The sequence below is a fragment of the Erinaceus europaeus genome, chromosome 11 (genome assembly GCF_950295315.1).
Source record: "Erinaceus europaeus chromosome 11, mEriEur2.1, whole genome shotgun sequence".
NCBI lineage: Eukaryota > Metazoa > Chordata > Mammalia > Eulipotyphla > Erinaceidae > Erinaceus > Erinaceus europaeus.
The window spans coordinates 50,165,402-50,184,417 of NC_080172.1; the positions used below are offsets into that span (position 1 = coordinate 50,165,402).

The following is a 19,016-nucleotide window of genomic DNA, read 5'->3' on the forward strand; positions in this document are numbered from 1 at the left end:
ATGGGCCCCAGATCACACCAAATCGATTGGGTTTACAGTCAATAATATTTATACCCCTTTCCCATATTAGGGAGCTACTCTCTTCCCTGATCCAGCTTTCTGGTCCTTTTTCCAGCCTTGACATCATCTCCCCAGACAATAACTTGGATCCACCTGCATATCAGGCTCAGGAAAAAAAACAAACAAAAAACTAGTATAGCCACAGGCCCTTTGGAATATAACTAAAATATGCCTAGTAGCTATCTACAAAATGGATGACCCCCCCCAACTCTTCATCTGCATTATTCCAGCCTTTACGTCCATGACTGGTCAACAATTTGTTTGGCTTTGTATGTTAACTTTCTTTTCAACCACCAGGCTCCAGATGCCAGCATGATGCCAACCGGACTTCCCTGGACAAACAACTCCACCAAATGTGTCCTGGAGCTCCGCTTCCCCAGAGCCCTTCCCCACTAGGGAAAGAGACAGGCTGGGAGCATGGATGGACCTGTCAACACCCATGTTCAGCGGGGAAGCAATTACAGAAACCAGACCTTCCACCTTCTGCATCCCACAATGACCTTGGGTCTATACTCCCAGAGGGTTAAAGAGTAGTAAAGCTGGGAGTCGGGTGGTAGCGCAGCGGGTTAAGTGCACGTGGCACAAAGTGCAAGGACCGGTGTAAGGATCCCGATTCGAGCCTCCGGCTCCCCACCTATAGGGGAGTCGTTTTACAGGCAGTGAAGCAGGTCTGCAGGTGTCTGTCTGTCTCTCCCCCCACCCCCCGTCTTTCCCTCCTCTATTTCTCTCCTATCCAACAACGACAACAATAGTAACTACAACAATAAAACAAGGGCAACAAAAAGGAATAATAATAATAAAAAAAAGAATAGGAAAGCTACCAGGGGAGGGGATTGGATACAGAGTTCTGGTGGTGGAAACTGGGAAACTGTGTGAAGTTGTACCCCTCTTATTCTACGGTTTAGTCAATGTTTCCTTTTTATAAATAAAAAAAAATTTTTTTAAGTTTCATGCCAATTGCTTAATGCGCCCAGCAATCACACACCAGCAGTCTAATGAAAAACTTGCCTCTCAGAGCTGGAGACCAGCAGCTGCAGAAGAAGAGAGCTCTTTCTCACTTTGAGAAACAATCATCAGTGATCTGGGATGTGGAGCAGTGGATAAAGCATTGAACTCTAAAGCATGAGGTCTTAAGTTCAATCCCTGGCAGAACATGTACCAGAGTTATGGCTAGTTCCCTTTCTCTTCCTATCTTTCTCATTAATAAATAAATAAATAAGGGACCGCGTCCCCAGAGACTCACCCTACTAGGGAAATAGAGAGGCTGACTGGGAGTATGGATCGACCAGTCAACACCCATGTTCAGCGGGGAAGCAATTACAGAAGCCAGACTTTCCACCTTCTGCAACCCACAACGACCCTGGGTCCATGCTCCCAGAGGAATAGAGAATGGGAAAGCTATTGGGGAGGGGATGGGATATGGAGATTGGGTGGTGGGAATTGTGTGGAGTTGAACCCTCCCTATCCTATGATTTTGTTAATGTCTCCTTTCTTAAATTTAAAAATAAATAAATAAATAAATAAATAAATAAATAAATAAATAAATAAGGGAGTTGGGTGGTAGCACAGTGGGTTAAGCGCACGTGGAGCAAAGCGCAAGGACCAGCGTAAGGATCCCGGTTTGAGCCCCCCACTCCCCACCTGTAGGGGAGTCGCTTCACAGGCGGTGAAGCAGGTTTGGAAGTGTCTCTCTTTCTCTCCCCTTCTCTGTCTTCCCCTCTTCTCTCCATTTCTCTCTGTCCTATCTAACAATGACAACATGAATAATAACTACAACAACAATAAAACAACAAGGCAACAAAAGGGAATAAATATTAAATAAATAAATAAAATCTTTTAAAAAGCAAGAAAGAGTGGTCCGGGAGGTGGCGCAGTGGATAAAGCACTTGACTCTCAAGCGTGAGGTCCTGAGTTCAAGCCCCAGCAGCACATGTACCAGAGTGATGTCTGGTTCTTTCTCTCCTCCTATCTTTCTCATCAATCAATAAATAAAATCTTAAAAAAAAAAAAAAAAAGCAAGCAAGAAAGAAAGGGACATTCATCAGAGTGATAAGCCCTTCTGGAGGTCTGATTTTAATTTCTCTAGGAGTCCATCAAGAGAAAAGAAAACCAAAAAAAAAAAAAGAGAAAAGAAAACCCTCACAAGGGAGGAAGATAGCAGACTAAAATCCCCCTAACTCTGACTTTCTCAAAATTCAAAGGAATTCTCTTTTTTATATCCACTGATGGTGACTCAAATGAGAACAGTGACAAGGGAACAGTAGATGAACTGGAGGGAAAATGTTAAGAGATTAAGGGTCAGGGAGATATTATAGCAGCTGTGTACCAGATTCTCAAGTCTCAGGTTCAATTCCTGGCACCACTACAAGCTGAAGTGGAATAGTACTGAGGTCTTTCTTTCATTAAACAGAGTAAGATAAATCAGGCTAAGAGAGACAACACAAAGGTTATGCAGACTTCCATGCCTGAGGCTCTGAAGTCCCAGGTTCAATCCCCAGCACCACTAAAAGCCAGAGGTGAACAGTCTTCTGGGTGTGTGTCTGTCTGTCTGACTCATTAAATAAAAATAAAATATTAAAAAAAAAACTGAAAGAAGTGTATTACTTTACAAAATAATAACAGTAAATTTTTAACAGAAGCCAAATTATTTCTCTCTTCAGTCACATAAAAGTTGATACCGGGTGGTCCGGGAGGTGGCGCAGTGGATAAAGCATCGGACTCTCAAGCATGAGGTCCTGAGTTCAATCCCCGGCAGCACATGTACCAGAGTGATGTCTGGCTCTTTCTCTCTCCTCCTATATTTTTCATAAATAAATAAAATCTTTAAAAAAAAAAGTTGATACTGGGAGTCGGCCGGTAGCGCAGCGGGTTAAGTGCACATGGCGCAAAGCGCAAGGACTGGCAGAAGGATTCCGGTTTGAACCCCCGGCTCCCCACCTACAGGAGAGTCGCTTCACAGGCGGTGAAGCAGGTCTACAGGTGTCTGTCTTTCTCTCCCCCTCTATCTTCCCCTCCCCTCTCCATTTCTCTCTGTCCTATCCAACAACGATGACATCAATAACAACAATAATAATTACAACAACAAAACAAGGGCAACAAAAGGTAATAAATTAAAAAAAAAAATTAAGTTGATACCATAGTCGGGAGTCGGGTGGCAAAAAGTTCAAGGACCGGTTTAAAAATCCCCACCTGCAAGGGAGTTGCTTCACAATGCGCTACTGCCCAACTCACGGGTGTCTATCTTTCTCTCCCCCTCTTTTTCTTCCCCTCCTCTCTCCATTTCTCTCTGTCCTATCCAACAATGATGACATCAATTAATTACAACAATAAAACAAGGGCAACAAAAGGGGATAAATTAATTAATTTAAAAAGTTGACACCATAGTCAACAATTTGCTCGGCTCTATATGTTAAGTCATTTTCCAGCCACCAGTTTCCAGATGCTAACATGATGTCAACCGGGCTTCCCTGTGCAAACAACCCCACCAATGTGTCCTGGAGCCCCACTTCTCCAGAACCTTGCCCCACTAGGATAGGAGAGAGACAGGGTGAGAGTATGGATTGACCTGCTAATGCCCATGTTCAGTGGGGAAGCAATTACAGAAGCCAGACCTTCCACCTTCTGTACCCCATCATGACCCTGGGTCCATACTCCCAAAGGGATAAAGAATAGGAAAGCTATCAAGGGAGGGGATGGGATATGGAGGTCTGGTGGTGGGAATTGTGTGGAACTGTACTCTTTTTATCCCATGATTTTTGTGTTTCCTTTTTATAAATAAGAACTAGTGGTCCAGGAGGTGGCGCAGTGGATAAGGCATTGGACTCTCAAGCATGAGGCCCTGAGTTCAATACCTGGCAGTACATGTACCAGAATGATGTCTGGTTCCTTCTCTTTCTCCTCCTATCTTTCTCATTAATAAATAAAATCTTTAAAATAAATAAATTTAAAAAAAAACCTAAAAAAAAAAAAAAGAAAGTTGATAACAACAACTGAAGTCTTTGAGCCTATCCTATATAGCCCATGACAGAGAAATGAAAGGTTCAGGTTCTTACACAAGTCCCCCAGGTACACCAGACATCGGTGACATGCCATCTGTGCCCAATCCATCTCCTTCCCTGAAGCAGATACTGGCTTCTTGCATCCTGAGAGAAAAAGAGAGAAACTGATGAAGTCATTCCTTGGTACCCACCTATAAGGAAAAAGGCTGAGAATACAGGGCTCAACTTGGGACACAGGGCAGAGAAGACACTCACTCAGAACATGGGTAGAACAGATACAAAATTGACTCAGGAGGTAGGAAGAAACTGGAAGAAAAGGGTGAGAGCTCCCAACCCAGGACAGCTCTCTAGTCACATGAGAAGTCACTGAAAGCAGCTGGGCAAATAGTTCAACCAGCAGAGCATCAGACTTGATGCCTGAGGTTACTGGCACTGAATCTACTGGAGTGGTAGGTACCCTGGCACTGAATCTACTGGAGTGGTACCCTGGCACTGAATCTACTGGAGTGGTAGGTACCCTGGCACTGAATCTACTGGAGTGGTACCCTGGTTTATCTCTCTTCTGTTTCATGTGAAATTCTCTCCTCACATATATATAGTAAAAACCAAACTTTGGGGGCTGGGTAGTGGCACACCTGGTAGAGTGCACATGTCACAATGTACAAGGACCTGGGTTTAAGCCCCCAACTGCAGGGGGGAAACAGTTTTACAGGAATCTTTCTTTCTCCCTCTCCTTCCCCCATCAATTTCTCTGACTTTATCCAAATAAATAATAAATGGAAGCCAAACCTTAAAAACACCATCATCAACAACAAAAAGTCATCCTGAGGCAGCTTCTGAAAGGGAGGAATAAATCCCAACATCAGGGCAGTAATGGATGCCCTGGGTAGAAGCTCCCTACATGAAGAGATTAGCCCAGCAAAGATGAAAAATTTGCCCCCAAAACAGAGAACATGAATAAGGCCAACATAAATGTTTCTTGTTTCTGTCAAATGGAGATCCATGGAGAAGGAAGCCTATTTGGAAAGTCTGCCTGTGATGGGGATAAGATGAGCTTGCCTGCCTGAGGACTAGGGGTGGCCAAGCACCAAGGATGCCTGAACTTCAGTTGAGTCCTTTGGGAGGTGGTGTTCCCAGGTGCTAGGTACTAGCCAAGTGTTTTACATCAACTTCATTGACCCACACATAAACCCCAAAAGGTGGCTGTTCTTTTATTTTGTTATTGGGTTTTTATCCTTCTGGGTTGACATTTTCAGATGGAAAAGGAGAAAGGGTGGCTGGGGAAATAACATAATGGTTCTGGAGGGGCCAGGTGGCGGAGCACTTGGCTGAGCGCACACATTACAGTGCGCAAGGACCTGGGTTTGAGCCCCCGGTTCCCACCTGCAGGGGGAGAGCTTTGCGAGTGGTGAAGCAGGGCTGCAGGTGTCTCTCTTCCGCTCTATCACCCCCTTCCCCCTTGATTTCTGGCTGTCTCTATCCAATAAATAGATTTTTTAAATATTTATTTATTTATTTATTCCCTTTTGTTGCACTTGTTGTTTTATTGTTGTAATTATTTTTTTTTAATTTTTTTATATTTAATTTATTTATTCCCTTTTGTTGCCCTTGTTGTTTTATTGTTGTGGTTATTATTGTTGTTGTTGTTGTTGGATAGGACAGAGAGAAATGGAGAGGAGGGGAAGACAGAGAGGAGGAGAGAAAGATAGAGACCTGCAGACCTGCTTCACCACCTGTGAAGCGACTCCCCTGCAGGTGGGGAGCCGGGGTTCGAACTGGGATCCTTATGCCGGTCCTTGTGCTTTGCGCTACCTGCGCTTAACCCGCTGCGCTACAGCCGGACTCCCTGTTGTAATTATTATTGTTGTTGATGTTGTTTTGCTTTTAAATGCATATATACAACCATGTCTCCAACCAGAGAATTTTGCTACATGGTGTTATGGACACAACCTCCATCTCTGACCCACAATATCTATGTTGTGGTGAGGGCAGAGGGACTGGGAAGCTAAAAAACAAGGGGAGCAGTCTGGGAGGTAGCTCAGTGGGTAAGGCTTTAGAATCTTAAGCATTAGGTCCTAAGTTTGACCCCCAGCATTGCATATGCCAGAGTATCCTCTGGTTCTCACAAGGACCGGCTTAAGGATCCTGGTTCAAGCCCCAAGCTCCCCACCTGCAAGGGAGTCGCTCCACAAGTGGTGAAGCAGGTCTGCAGGTATCTATCTTTCTCTCCCCCCCTGTCTTCCCCTCCTCTCTCCATTTCTCTGTCCTATCCAACAACAACAATAATAACAATGAAACAAGGGCAACAAAAGGGAATAAGTAAAATAAATATACATATAAATCAATTAATCAATGAATCAAAATAAACAGATGAAAAATAAAGCAGAAGTAGAGGCCTATGAATTTGCTCCACAAGCCCATCTCTTCAGAACTCACTGACCTATGAGCGGGTCGGTGACATGGGTCCAGTCGATGCAGCACTGAAGTTCGAGCTGGTAATGGGACTGGATATAGAGAAGAAGATGCTGGTAGAAGCCAATACCCGCAACCAGGTGTGTCCTGTAGGCACATTCCAAGGTGCTCCGGCTGTGGATATGCTAGAGATCGGGAAAGGAAGGGGCTGGCTTAGCACAGGCTCAGTACTGCCCCAGCAAGGAAATAACTTACCTTCGAGGCTCTGGGGCTTCATCCTTACCTCCTCTCAGTTACAAATCCCCTCTATACCATCAGCTCCACTTCTCAGCCTATCAAGGAAAAGGCTCCCCTTCTACTCTAACCCTACCTCCATCTGACTCCCTCCCTCCTTTACACCATTTTGTCCTTGACTCCCCTAGCCCCAACCATGCTCTGGTCCACTTTCCTGCCTCTCTCTTCTTCCATTAGCTTCTCTTCTTATGGTAAACTTCTTCCCAAGTTCTGGGAGCTTCCCTTACCTTTTTGTTAGTCTTGATAAGCTGGATAACTTCATAGTATACCTTTCTCCATAGCAGTTCCTCAGCCTTCCTCCCATAGTCTACCGGATGCAGGAACATAAGCTTGACGCAGAGCTCACGCAGCCTGGGAGGGTGTAGAGGAGCATGAGAGACTGTCTGTTCTTTGGGAGCACAAAAGCTGAGGGCAATGAAGTATTAGCCAAGGCCTCAAGCTGCCAAACTCTACGTCTCCCAAGGAACATGCAGGGTTGGCCAGAATAAGCCAACAGAACAGCGGTGTTGGAAGACAGGGGAGCCCAAAAGGCAGAGGCCAGCACAGTAAGAATCTAAGTAATCTTAATGTTCTTCCGCACTCTGCTCCTTTGTACCTTCTTCTTTCCTTTCTTTACACAGTATGGTCAACTCTCCCAACTCAAATGCTGCTTATGGCATCAGACCATTAGAAACAGAAGCTATGTCTAGAATGAGGAAGCCCTGCCTCTTGTCTTAGATAGGTGGGAGACTTCAGAGCCCATTTTTGCATGATGAGGTCAGGACGCTAAGAGAGGACACATGACAGGGTTCTGTGAAGGACAGAGAAACTGTTAGGACTGTGGTTTCAAGGCTCCAGCTTACTTGTTCCTCAGGCTAATGTTCTCTGGTTTGAACACTTCTTGATAAGCGGTTTTGTTGCAAAGGATGAGGTCAAGTCGATGCACAGCCTCCACTACAGCCCTGCAAAGAGACACAGGCATACATACAGTCCCTAAGACACTGACCTCAGAGGAGAAGCTACAGATCTGGCGAGGGGGAGTAGCCCTGCCCAGAACAGGACAAACAGGCCCCACCCTCAGCTGTCAGTCCCACACTCTTCCAAATTCAGCAGTGATGGTGACAGTTTTGATTATCACAACCTGGGGGGGGGGGTGGTGGCTACAACAGGCATTTAGCAGTGCTGCTAGATACCCCACTACTTGATGGTCTTCTATATTAACCATTCTGCCTAAGACATGTCTGTCAAGATAGAAAAGCCTCGTTTGGAGTATGGCACCAAAGTAAGAAAGCAGAAGTACACTAGAGTTTGCAGTGAGTACCTCCCTAATACTTCCTCTCCACTTTTCCAAGCTTTGGGTCCATGATTGCTCAACAATTTGTTTGGCTTTGTATGTTAACTCTCTTTTCAGTCACCAGGTTCCAGGTGTCATCAGGATGCCGGCCAGACTTCCCTGGATTGAAGACCCCACCAATATGTCCTGGAGCTCAGCTTCCCCAGAGACCCACCCTACTAGGGAAAGAGAGAGGCAGACTGGGAGTATGGACCGACCAGTCAACGCCCATGTTCAGCGGGGAAGCAATTACAGAAGCCAGACCTTCTACCTTCTGCAACCCACAATGACTCTGGGTCCATGCTCCCAGAGGGATAGAGAATGGGAAAGCTATCGGGGGAGGGGGTGGGATATGGAGATTGGGCGGTGGGAATTGTGTGGAGTTGTACCCCTCCTACCCTATGGTTTTGTTAATTAATCCTTTCTTAAATAAAAAAAAAAAAAAAAAAAGATAGAAAAGCCTTGTGACAGTGGTCAAGGAGATGGCACAGTGGATAAAGCAATGGATTCTCAAGCATGAGGTCCCAGGTTCAAGCCCCTGCAGCACATGTACCAGAGTGATGTCTGGTTCTCTCTCTCTCTCTCTCTCTCTCTCTCCTATCATTCTCATTAATTAATAAATAAAATCTAAAAAAGAAAAACCTTGTGACAGGCAACAGGGGACTCACCCAATGGAAGAGCATAAGCTGTAATGCCAGACAGGAAATCAAGGGTTTGAATCCCGTATCTTATTGATTCTATAACTTTGGACAAAACATGACATCTCTTTAAGCCTTATTTATCATTTCAGTAAGATGGTGATGACAACAGCAGCTGCCTCAGAGAAGTATTGTAAGGGTAACATGAGGTAACTTAGAGAAAACACTGGTATAAGGGTTGGGCGGTAACGCAGCGGTTTAAGCGCACATGGCACAAAGTGTAAGGATCCCAGTTCGAGCCCCCAGCTCCCCACCTGTAGGGGGGTTGCTTCACAAGTGGTGAAGCAGGACTGCAGATGTATGTCTTTCTTTCCCCCCGTCTTCCTCTCTTCTCTCCATTTCACTCTGTCCTATCTAACAACGACACCAATAACAATAATAATAACTACAACAACAATAAAAAACAAGGGCAACAAAAGGGAAAAGAAAGAAAACATTGCTATATGGTTGGCATTCAAGTAGAAGGAATCATTACTGCACCACAACTTACTTGCCCTGACATAATAAAGGACAAGTGTTCTTACAGCACTGTGCCCTGGACTAGTAGAGTATGGGAAGGGGAAGGAGGTTGAGGTGCTTCCTTGTATGCTCTCCTGGGTTCACATGAAAGAACTGGAACAGTTTACTGGGCAGGCTGCCTACCTTGCCATGCAAATGACCTAGGTTCAAGTCCTAGCACCACATAGGAGTGCCATGGTACTGGCAACAGCTCAGATGCTGAGGTGTCTCTTTCTATCTCCCCCTTTCTCTAAATGAAAAAGAAGCCTGGGAGCAGTGAAATCACACAAGCCTGAGGTGCCAGTATCACCCAACAAATATAAGATAAACTTTGGAACCAGACTGCATAGATTCAAATCCTAGCTCTACTTCTTACCAGCTATGTGGTCCTGGGCAAAATGTCTAACTTCCTTATGTCTCAGTTCTTCCATCTACAGAATATCACTACCTACTTTGTAAGGAATAAATTCACTGATACATAAAATCTCTTAACAGTGCCTCGTATACAGTAAGTGTTCAGTGTTACTGGTCTCCATCCTTTTTGCTATAAGGCCAACAAGGAAATACCAGACACTCAGAGAAATAGCCAAAGACACTATAATAAGTGACTACAAAGTCCCCAAGTCAGGTAGTAACACTGCAAGGGTCAGGTCCATAGGATGACAGAAGCTGTGAGAACAGGGGAACAAAGCATAGTTGTGGAGGCTGGGTGGTGGCACACCTGGTTAAGTGCATGTCACAGTGTGCAAGGACTCAGGTTCAAGCCCCCAGTCCCCATCTGCAGAGAGAAAGTTTTGTAAGTGGTGAAGCAGTGTTGCAGGTGTCTTTCTCTCTCTGTCTCTATCACCCTCTTCCCTCTCAATTTCTGGCGGTCTCTATCCAATAAATTAAAAAAGAAAAAGAAAAAGAAAGGAAAGGAAAGGAAAGGAAAGAGAAGAGAAGAGAAGAGAAGAGAAGAAAGAGAAGAGGAGAGAAGAGAAGAAGCGAAGCATAGTTGTGGACACAAAAACAACTAAACAGGGAGTGGTGATTCCAAACAATCAGAGATGTTTCAGAATGCTGAACCATGCGTTTCTGGACCATGTCAGGCCAGTATTCTGTGATAGCTCAGGGTGTACAGCACTAAAAGCTTCCTAGTCCAGGCAAAAGTGGCCTGCAGCACCCCTGAGCACAGTGATCTTGAGAGCTCCATACTACTCTAAGCAGCATCTGAGCAGCCGAGAGATGGAAAGAAAACCCTTGGCACCTGCCAGTCCCTTAATGCAAGGGGGCAGCATCAAGCCTTCAGAGAGTTACCCTGTGCCACCTTCATCCCCAGGGCAGGAAATTTAACTTCAGTGCCATGGACAGAGTTAAAGGATATGTGTATGTGTCGATAGCCTCCAGAGCTCTCTCTGGATTCTCAATTTAAAAAGGGGGGGGAAGGGCTGGGCGTTAGCGCAGTGGGTTAAGCACATGTGGCGCGAAGTGCAAGGACCAGCTTAAGGATCCCGGTTCAAGCCCCCGGCTCCCCATCCACAGGGAAGTCCCTTCACAGGCAGTGAAGCAGGTCTGAAGGTGTCTTTCTCTCCCCGTCTTCCCCTCCTCTCTCCATTTTTCTCTGCCCTATCCAACAATGACAACAATAATAACTACAACAATAAAACATGGGCAACAAATGGGAATAGTCTCTTCAATTAAAAAAAAAAAAAAAAAGGTTGGGAAGTCAGGCAGTGAAGCACCTGGTTCAGTGCACACACTACAGTGTGCAAGAGCCCAGGTTCAAGCCCATGATCCTCACCTGCAAGGGGAAGCTTCACGAGTAGTAAAACAGGTTGCAGGTGTTTCTCTGCCGTTCCTCTCTCTATCTCCCCTTCCCTCTCTGTTTCTGGCTGTCTCTAACCAATAAAAAAAGGTAACGAATTAAAAAAAAAAAAAGTAAAGGGGGCCGTGCAGTAGCACAGCAGGTTAAGCACACAGGCATGAATCACAAGGACCAGCACAGGGATCCTGGTTCAAGCCCCCGGCCCCCCCATCTGCGGGGGGGGGTTGCTTCACAGGCGGTGAAGCAAGTTTGCAGGTGTCTTTCTTTCCCCCGTCTCCCCCTCCTCTCTCGATTTCTTTCTGTCCTATCCAATGACAGCAACAACAGCAATAATAATAATAATGACGAAGATGATGATAAACAACAAGGGCAACAAAGGGGAAAAAATAGCCTGCAGGAGCAGTGGATTAATAGTGCAGGCACTGAGCTCCAACAATAACCCCAGAGGCAAAAAGAAAGGACAATATTAAAAAAAAAAAAAAAAGGAAAAGACACAAAGAAGTGGAAAGATATTCCATGCTCATGGGTTGGAAGAATTAACATCATCAAAATGAATATAAAAAAAAAAAAAAAAAAAAGGGAGTCGGGCGGTAGCACAGCAGGTTAAGTGCACATGGTGCAAAGCACAAGGACCGGAGTAAGAATCCCAGTTCGAGCCCCTGGCTCTCCACCTGAGGGCAGTCCCTTCACAGGCGGTGAAGCAGGTCTGCAGGTGTCTATCTTTCTCTCCCCCTGTCTTCCCCATCTCTCTCGATTTCTCTCTGTCCTATCCAACAACGACGATATCAACAACAACAACAATAATAACTACAACAATAAAAAAACAACAAGGGCAACAATCAAGGGAAAATTAAAAAAAAAAAAAAAAAAAGCGGTTATGTAGCCCAGGAGGTAGAACAGAGGGTAAAGCATTGGACTCACAAGCATGAAGTCCACAGTTTGATATCTGACATCAGATACATCAGAGTGATGCTCTGATTCTTTCTCCTTCATTAATTAAGAGAGGGACCTAGTGGTGGCACACCTGGTAGAGTCCATGGTACCAAGTACAAGGACCCAAGTTTAAAACTCTGATCTCCTACATGGAGGAAGCTTCACAAGCAGTGGAACACTGCTGACTTCCTTCATATATCTCTCTCTCTCTCTCTCTCTCTCTCTCTCTCACACACACACACACACACACACACACACACACACACACTTTTTATCCAGAGAGAAGGGGGAGAATACAGGGGATTGAGAAACAATATACCTCTTACTGTGCATGTCCTGGGTTTAAGCTCCAGCACCAAATGGAAGCACCACAGGGGAGGACCAGGGATGATGGTGTGGTGGTATGGTATCCCTTCCCTATCTTTCTCTATCCCTCTCTCTAAAAAGTAACGAATAGGGCCCAGGCAATGGTGCAGCCTTAGCCTCTTTCCAGCTTCTAGAATCCCTTGTGGAAAACTTTATTGACAAAGCTGCCTGTGAACAGCCAGCCAACCGGGAGAGGAAACCCAATGAAACTAAGAGGCACTAGACAGAGGGGCTCATCGTCAGGGGCGACATTTGGCTTTTGACCCACGGCAATGGTGCACCCGGTTAAGTACACATGGTGTGAAGTGGCATAAAGCACAAGGACTGGCATAAGGATCCCGCTTCAGGCCCCCGGCTCCCCACCTGCAGGGGAGTCGCTTCACAGGCACAGGCGGTGAAGCAGGTCTGCAGGTGTCTTTCTCTCCGCCTGTCTTCCCCTCCTCTCTCCATTTCTCTCTGTCCTATCCAATAACGACGACATCAATAACAACAATAATGACCACAATAACAATGAAAATAAGGGCAACAAAAGGGAAAATAAATAAATATAAAAAATTAAAATTTTTTTTAAAGTAAAGTTAAACTGAAAAGACTGCTCAGTGGTACTGTACATAAGCTAGGTCCTGGGTTTGTCCTCTAGCACTGTGCTTAAAAAAGGGGGGGAGGGGGAGCAGGGAGTGGTAGTGCAGCAGGTTAAGCACAGGTGGTTTGAAGTGACCCCCAGCTCCCCACCTGCAGGGGAGGTCACTTCACAAGTGATTAAGCAAGTCTGCAGGTGTCTGACTTTCTTTTCCTCTCTCATCTTCCCTTTCTCTCTCCATTTCTCTCTGTCCTACCAACAACAACAAGGACAACAAAATGGAAAGAATGGCCTCCAGAAGCCGTGGATTTGTAGTGCAGGCGAGAGCCCCGACGATAACCATATGGAGATAAAAAAAAAAAAAAAAAGAAGTGAAAACAGCCTGGGAGTTTGCTTAGTGGATAAAGCACTGGACTCTCAAGCATGAGGTCCTAAGTTCAACCTCCAGGAACGTTATCAGAGTGATGTTCTGGTTCTCTCTCTCTCAAAAAAAAAACAAAAACAAAAACCCACCTGCAGGGGAGTCGCTTCACAGGCGGTGAAGCAGGTCTGCAGGTGTCTTTTCTCTCTCCCTCTGTCTTCCCCTCCTCTCTCCATTTCTCTCTGTCCTATCTAACAAAAAAAAAGGGGGGGTCAGACGGTGCAGCAGGTTAAGCGCACGTGGGACAAAAAGCAACAACCGGCACAAGGATTCCAGTTCGAACCCCTGGCTCCCCACCTGCAGGGGAATCGCTTCACAGGTGGTGAAGCAGGTCTGCAGGTGTCTGTCTTTGTCTCCCCCTCCTCTCTCCATTTCTCTCTGTCCTATCCAACAACGAAGGACATCAACAATAACAAAAATAACCACAACAAGGCTACAACAACAAGGGCAACAAAAGGGGGGAAAAATGGCCTCCAGGAGCAGTGGATTCATGGTGCAGACACTGAGCCCAGCACTAATCCTGGAAAAAAAAAAAAAAAAAAGGAGTGGTCAGGGAGGTGAGGTGGCGCAGTGGTAAAGCATTGGTCTCTCAAGCATGAGGTCCCGAGTTCAATCCCCAGCAGCACATGTACCAGAGTGATGTCTGGTTTTCTCTCTCTCTCTTCCTTTCTCATTAATAAATAAAAATTAATTTAAAAACAAATGGAGTTCCAGTGGTCTGGGAGATGGCTCAGTGGATAAAGCACTAGACTTTCAAGCATGAGGTGCCGAGTTCAGTCCCCGGCAGCACATGTACCAGAGTGATGTCTGGTTCTCTCTCTCTCTCTCCTCCTCCTCCTATCTTTCTCATTAGTAAATAAATAAAATCTTTAAAAAAAAAAAAAAAAGGAGCTCTAGTGGTGCAAAAAAAGCCTGGCTTTATCACTGTGGTGCTTTTCTGTTCAGCAAGAGACAGAGAGGAGAGACAATGCAGCAGTGGAGCTTCCCTTGATGTCTCAGAACCTCCATGTGAACCTGGGCTGCACACAAAGCACAGCAAGGCACCATCTATCTGAACCCCTATTTTTTTTTATTAGTTTATTTTCATGAGAGAGCAAGAGAAAGATCTGATAACTGCTCGGCTCTAGCAGTGCCAGGGATTGAGCTTGGAACCACTTGTATGTACGTACTGTGGTCTACTGCTGTGCTATATCCCCAAAACCTAGAATTTCATTCCTGAAACAGGGGATGGGAGTGATCCAAACTTAGAACAGCGATATAACTCTCCAGAAAGAGGGCATGCATTGCCCCCAGCCACCCAGGTTCAGGTCCCCTGGTCCCCCTCCACCTCCCCATATATGAAAATATATGAAAAAGGTGACTCACCAGAGTGAAATCACATTGCAAGGCCCCAGTTACTTACTTACACACACACACACACACACACACACACCACAGTTTCATAGTCTAACACTATTTATCTTAGAGAAATCACATTTCCGGACAGAGAGTAGACAGCATAATGCTTAGGCTGAGGCTCCAAAGTCCCAGGTTCAGGTCCCGCACCACCATAAAACAAAGATGAACAGTGCTCTGGTAATAAAATAAGTAAGTAAATAAAAAAGAGAAATCATATTTCCTTTTCCTGGTTCCTTTGGCCAGTCACTGCTGCTATAATAAACAAAAAGAGCAGAGGTTGGTTGCCAAAATTTTTCCAAGTCACCAACACACAAAGCTTCCCCATGGTCTCACATGAAAACCACCCACCACCTGAAGTGAGTTCTGGCATGGCAGTGGCTTGACAGAAAAGTACTCAACAGGAACAGGTGAATGACCCTAACAGTACCAAAAGCCCGGTACAAGTGTGGATTCTGGCAGGCGCTGCCCACGCTGTGACAAGGCCCACCCCCACCCCCACCCCCTCATCCACCCCAGATTGCTGGAGCAGCCCACCCCGGGAGCCCAAGGACCATGGAATAGAATTACTTTGCTATTTTGGGAGCAGCCTGTACACCCTCTGCCTCCTGGCTCCAGAGCAGACAGGTTGCCTACTCTAGGGCGGAAGAGGTAGCTTGCTCTTGGCTATTTCACAGCCAAGAGGGGGGCCCTAAGTTCTGAGGACGGTCTTCTCATAAAGCCAAGCATCTCTCACCTCTAAAGCCAAATGATAATCCCCAAACCGCTCTTCTAGGAAACGGCAAACCAGTTTGGTGTCTAAGCTACATCCTAGCTGGGTCCAGCTCTAGCGCCCCTGTTCCACTGAAGCCGCAGGAAAAACCCTCCACCCCAGGAGGCAGGAACCCGTCGTGGCCTTGGCCAACAGAAGACTAAAGGTCTGCAGATAGTGGCTCCAGGGCTGCGAAGTGCAGGAGAAGCCACAAACGACGCCTGGCGAGAGCCCACAGTCACGAGGGTGCAAGGAAGAGTCCCCAGGTGGCCGGAACTGGGGCCCCCGGACCTGAGAACACTCTGGACTCAACCCCACAGCCTTCCCAGTCCGTTCTCTTTGCATTCGGGAGTCTGAAAGGGACAACAGAGCCCAGCAGTCAATCCAAAGCTGTCCTTTTAAGGATGAGGAAACAGAGGCCCAAGGTCACACAGTCGGTGAGTGACAACGCAAGGAGCTGCACCTGCCACCACTCCGCGGCGCCTCCCAGTTCAGTGTTGGAGGGGATAGGGTTTTGCTCCACGGTGAACTCCCGTCACCTTTCCAGCCCCTCGAGCCGCCAGTCCCACCTCCTTAACCCCAAATGCGCACAGTTCGCGGCCCGCCCCATGCCCGCCGCGGAAGGGACTCCTCCACGTGCTTCTCCGGCCGCCTCCCACCCATCCAATTCCTCCCTTCAGCGCCGGCCCGGGGATGGCCCCGCCTCCCCTTTGCTCCCTCCAAAATGCACCCTCCCGCCAGCCCGCGCCTCAGGCCCGCGCCGGCCCCGCCCGCCGCCCGCCGCCCGCCGCCCGCCCCGCCCTGCGCCCCGGCGGCTGCACTCCCGCCCCGGCCCCTCACCGGTAAAGCCGCTTAGTGTGGAGGACTTTGGCTTCGGGCTCGCTGCTCTCCCCTGCGGGGGGGCCCTGGCTCATGGTGCCCGGGTCCGGGGGTGGTTCCCGGTCACAGGCCCCCGCCGCCCGCTGCTACCGTCACCACCGCTGTCGCCTCCGGCCGTAGCCGCAGCACCCACCGCTGCCGGCCCTGCAGGGCCGCCATCGCTGTGAGGCGGCTGCCCGAGACTGCTCCTCCTCTGCCTGCCAAGTCTCGCGATAGCAGCTCCAAGTTTTAGGGCCAGTGGCCTACAGCCACCAAATCTCGCGAAACTTGCTTTCCCTCTCGGAAGTTGCCCGAAGTAAGTCTGGGCAGCCTTAGCCTCTTTCCGGCTTCTACAATCCCTTACGGAAAACTTTATTGACAAAGCTGCCTGTGAACAGACAGCCAACCTGGAGAGGAAACCCAATGAAACTAAGAGGCACCAGACAGAGGGGCTCGTCATCCTCAGGAGCGACATTTGGCTTTTGACCCACGGTGGTCTATAATTATGCCCCCTTCAGTCCTCACTGCTCCGTCTGACACGAGCTGAGTGGGTCCATTATTTTAACAGCCATATCAGTGTTAAAGTTTCCTGGAAGGAAATGACTTGTACAAGTCCCTTGGCCCCTCAGCTCCCCGCCCAGAACTGTCCACTCCCTGGTTTATCTCTCGCCAGTGAAGATTTGCTGTTTTTCAGCCACAATGCTGGGTTGTAGAGACTGGGGCAAGTAGTCCAGACAGTTTCCCCAGCCTCATGATGGTCAAAATGACAAGAATGAAGGCCAGGTAGTGGTGCACCTGGTAGAGTGCACACATTACAGTGCTCAAGAGCTGGGGTTCAAGCTACTGGTCCTCATCTGGAGGGGAGAAGCTTGAGTGGTGAAGAACAGTGTGCAACTGTCTTCTCCTTCCTCTCTCAATTTCTTTTTTTTTTTTTATTAATTTTTTGTATTATCTTTATTGGATAGAGACAGCCAGAAATTGAAAAGAGCGGAGAGATGGGGAGAATAACAGAGAGACACCTGCAGTCCTGCTTCACCACTCATGAAACTTTCTCCCTGCAGGTGGGGCCCGGGGTCTCGAACCTGGGTCCTTGCACACTCTTAACATGTGCAGGCAGCCAGGTGCGCCACCATCTGGCCCCTCAACAACTTCTTATTATTATTTATATTTATCATTTTGTTGCCCTTGTTGGTGTGGTTATTGGTGTCATCGTTGTTGGATAGGACAGAGAGAAATGGAGAGAGGAGGGGAAGACAGAGAGGGGGAGAGAAAGAGAGAGACACCTGCAGACCTGCTTCACTGCCTGTGAATCGATTCCTCTGCAGGTGAGGATCCGGGGTTGGAACCGGGATCCTTACACCGGTCCTTGCGCTTTGTGCCACGTGCGCTTAACCTGCTGCGCTACCGCCTGACTCCCTAATTTTTATATTTATTTATTTATTTATTTATTTATTTATTTATTTATTCCCTTTTATTGCCCTTGTCTTATTGTTGTAGTTATTGTTGTTATTGATGTCATTGTTGTTGGATAGCACAGAAAAAATGGAGAGAGGAGGGGAAGACAGAGAGGGCGAGAGAAAGACACCTACAGACCTGCTTCACCGCTGGTGACGTGACTCCCATACAAAGGGGGAGCCCGGGGCTGGAACCCGGATCCTTACGCCAGTCCTTGCACTTTGTACCACATGCGCTTAACCCACTGCGCTACCGCCTGACTCCCTCTTTTCTCAATTTCTATCTGTCCTACCAAATAAAAAGAAAAAATTACAAAAGTGAGAAACCACTCCCTTGCTGCTGGGCTGTAGTCCTCACATCCCAGATAGCATTTTAGATTCCTTTTTTTTTTTTTTTTGCATTTTAGATTCCTATTGCATAACCATAAACTCTTGGGGCTTGAACCTGGGACCTTGGAATTTCAAGCATGAGAGTCTTTTTGTGGTTTTTGGTTTGCTTTATTTGTTTTTTTGTTTTATTGCCACCAGGGTTAGTGCTGGGGATAACCGCTCCTGGCAGTCATTTTCCCCTCCCCCCCCATTTTTTATTTGATAATAATAAAAAAAAGAAATTGAGAGGATTTGAAATGGGAGAGGGAGATAGAAAGGGAGAAAGAAAGACAGACACCTGCAAATCTACTTCACTGCTTCTGAAGTGTCCCCACTGCAGTTGGGGAGTGCAGGCTGGAATCTGGTCCTTGCGCATAGTAGTATGTGCACTTAACCGGGAGCACACCACTTGCCACCTGGCTCCTATGAAAGTCTTTTTGCTGTTCAACAATTTGTTTGGCTTTGTATGTTAACTCTCTTTTCAACCACCAGGTTCCAGATGCTAGTATGATGCCAACCGGACTTCCCCTGGACAGATAACCCCACCAATGTGTCCTGGAGCTCTGCTTCCCCAGAGCCCCCCACCCTACTAGGGAAAGAGAGAGGCAGGCTAGGAGTATGGATCTATCTGTCAGCCCATGTTCAGCGGGGAAGCAATTATAGAAGCCAGACCTTCCACCTTCTGCATCCCACAATGACCTTGGGTCTATACTCCCAGAGGGATAAAGAATAGGAAAGCTATCAGAGGAGGGGATGGGATACAGAGATCTGGTGGTGGGAATTCTGTGGAGTTGTACCCCTCATCCTATGGTT

General features: G+C 47.0%; 1 protein-coding gene across 5 annotated transcripts in view; it reads right to left on the minus strand.

The window, feature by feature from the left end:
* SMG5 (SMG5 nonsense mediated mRNA decay factor) overlaps nucleotides 1–16,591 on the minus strand; it is a 37,411-nt gene extending 20,820 nt beyond the window's left edge. Inside the window, exons 1-5 of one of the 5 annotated variants that reach the window (XM_016193589.2) lie at nucleotides 16,363–16,591; nucleotides 7,607–7,705; nucleotides 7,034–7,115; nucleotides 6,499–6,655; nucleotides 4,113–4,202 (exon numbers count right to left, since the gene is read on the minus strand). In XM_016193589.2, the coding sequence (XP_016049075.1) occupies nucleotides 4,113–4,202; nucleotides 6,499–6,655; nucleotides 7,034–7,115; nucleotides 7,607–7,705; nucleotides 16,363–16,436 (502 nt within the window). In that variant the 5' untranslated portion in view covers nucleotides 16,437–16,591. Of the gene's footprint in view, nucleotides 1–4,112; nucleotides 4,203–6,498; nucleotides 6,656–6,991; nucleotides 7,116–7,606; nucleotides 7,706–15,507; nucleotides 16,034–16,362 lie in introns of those variants that run through there. The other 4 variants (XM_007535448.3, XM_060201595.1, XM_060201596.1 and 1 more) reach the window with 4 other exon arrangements.
* Nucleotides 16,592–19,016: the final 2,425 nt, after the last annotated feature.